The 2,257-nt window shown below is 51.2% G+C and overlaps 1 protein-coding gene across 1 annotated transcript; it reads right to left on the reverse strand.

Annotated features, from left to right (window-relative positions):
- Window positions 1–758: 758 nt before the first annotated feature.
- Window positions 759–1,994, reverse strand: LOC147730453 (uncharacterized). The gene has a single exon (XM_086958558.1). The coding sequence runs from the start codon at window positions 1,992–1,994 to the stop codon at window positions 759–761; it is 1,236 nt and encodes a 411-aa protein (XP_086814684.1).
- Between the last annotated feature and the right edge of the window lie 263 nt (window positions 1,995–2,257).

Here is a 2,257-nt window from a genome sequence, read left to right on the forward strand (position 1 = left end):
ATACCAAATAGCTATGACAATACAACACCCCCCCATGTGTGGAAAATCAAATACCACTTGACACACATCAAACACATATCCACCCTACATCCCAGGTGTTACAGCAAGCCAAAACACCTGGACAATGGCCAAGGAAGCTGCAATACTTATCTTAGCAGATACCACACAATGTTATGCCTGCCCCAATAGGAACTCTTCCCACATATACATCCATTGAACCTGGCCCTTGGTCTCTGTAACTCTATGCCTTGTCCCAAGGTCTGACTATACTTACCACTGCAAATGTATCCGCTTTCATGGTCAAACAAAAACAACTGTACACACATATCCCGAAATCTCCAATGACAACAATTGCCATCAGCAGCAATGGCAGGACAAAGGTTATCAGCAACAAGAACATTTATTACAGACAAAATTTGGTTGTAAAACAAAGGCCAATGGTCAGTCCAATGTCTTTAGTGCCGTCCAGCACACTGCTGTGCCACAAACTTGCCTTCAAGAACACTGTTAAGGAAGCCTCCCAGGAAGGGGCATCAAGTGGGCCAGCCAGGCACCTCATTTATGTCACTCGAGTGGGCTGAGGATTGGGATTAGGAAGGCTCGTTTGGTCTGTGGGGTGGTGAGTATCGGGAGGGAGAGGGCTGCTTTGGGCTGTGGGAGGTCTGGGCTTAGGATGGGGAGGGCTGGGTTGAGCTCTAGGAGGGCTGCGCTCGGGATGAGGAGGTCTGGGCTGGACCTATTGGGGAATTTTATAGCCCTTAAGGGTAGCAAAGGGTGTAGCGAAGGGAGGAGCACTTCTTTTTCTGCTTTTTTCTGGTTTTTGAGGATTTGGGGTGAGGAGGTGAAGAGGTCCTTTTGGTTTTGGGAGGGGGTGGTTCTGTTCGGGGACATTGACCTCTCTTTTTTCTTTGGGTTTTTGTAGGGGTTAAAGTGAGAGGAATGGGCAAAGGTGGGATACCAGACCTGGCTTTGGGACAGGGGCAGGCAGCGGTGACAGGGCAGAGGTTAAAAGAAATAAGGCAGACTTCTTTAGGTGATAGAGGAGGAGGTAAGACAATGGCTAGGGTTTTGCAGGTAGAGGTATGTGAGGTCTGCAGTGTGGCTGTGCGTGCATGTGTCTCTGAGTCTGATGTAGGTGTGGTTGTGGAATGTGTCTGGTCTGCAGCAAAGGCTGATATGTATGTGGCTGGTGGTGGTGTGGTGTCTGGGTGTGTGGTGTGGGGAGTAGCGGTGTCTGGTGGTGTGGTGCAAGACTGCTGCATGAGTCTAGTATCTGGTGGTGTGGTGTCTTGCTGCATGGGTGTAGTGTCTGGTGGTGTGGTGTCTAGCTGCATGGGTGTAGTGTCTGGTGGGGTGGTGTCTTGCTGCATGGGTGTAGCGTCTGGTGGTGTGGTGTCTTGCTGCATGGGTGTAGTGTCTGGTGGTGTGGTGTCTTGCTGCATTTCAGTGGATGCAGTGGTTAGGGGTACAAGTGCCTTCGGAGTGAGTGTGTGCCTCTGTTTTTTTTTATGTTTGTGCGTCCTGTGTGTGGATATTGAGGTGGAGGCATGCGTAAGTGTGTGTGCGCTTTGGGCAGATATGGGAGTAGGAATTGTGGATGCAGCGGAGGTAGGAGGTGGGGTGGAAACTTGGAAATTGTGGAAGGCTGCCAAGAGTGTGGAAGCCAGAGCCTGAAAAGATCTCTGTAGGGCAGACACATCAGCGTGAATGCCCTCAAGGTTCGAGACCATCTGCATCAGCTGTGGGCCCTGCACCTGGATTGCATTCAGCACTGCACTCTGACCCACAGATATTTGCTTCAGGATGTCAACGGCCCCCACACTCAGGGCATCAGTGGAGACGGGAGAAGGGTCTTCCGTGCCTGCAGAGAAGGAGACTTTCCTCTTCTTGTGGGAGCGGACAAGGACAACTTGGTGGGGAGGAGCAGGGAGGGCGGGGATGGAAGGCGGGGTGGTAGAAATGGATGTAGTGGATGGAGGTTCATGCTGGTCCATCACCACCAGGGATTGGCCATTGGAGGATAACTCTGATGTTGTAGATGCCGTGGCTCCTCCAGGGTACTCATATCACCTTCCGTGCCACTGGTTTCCTCGGTGTCACTGGTGCGACAGAAATCACTGTGGCCAGCTACTTCCCTAACGGCCACTACCCTGTCTCCTTTGCTGCCCTGGGTTGATGCTGCAAGAATAGCAGAAGTATGTTATTGGTAATGTGATAACAGACTTTGAAACCAGATCCTAATGCAACACGTTACACA

The sequence above is a fragment of the Lissotriton vulgaris genome, chromosome 2_1 (assembly GCF_964263255.1).
Source record: "Lissotriton vulgaris chromosome 2_1, aLisVul1.2, whole genome shotgun sequence".
Classification (NCBI taxonomy): Eukaryota; Metazoa; Chordata; class Amphibia; order Caudata; family Salamandridae; genus Lissotriton; species Lissotriton vulgaris.

What these genes read in the sequence shown, in the direction of transcription:
- LOC147730453 (XM_086958558.1), bottom strand. Translation starts at nt 1,994, where the DNA reads ATGGACCAGCATGAACCTCCATCCACTACATCCATTTCTACCACCCCG.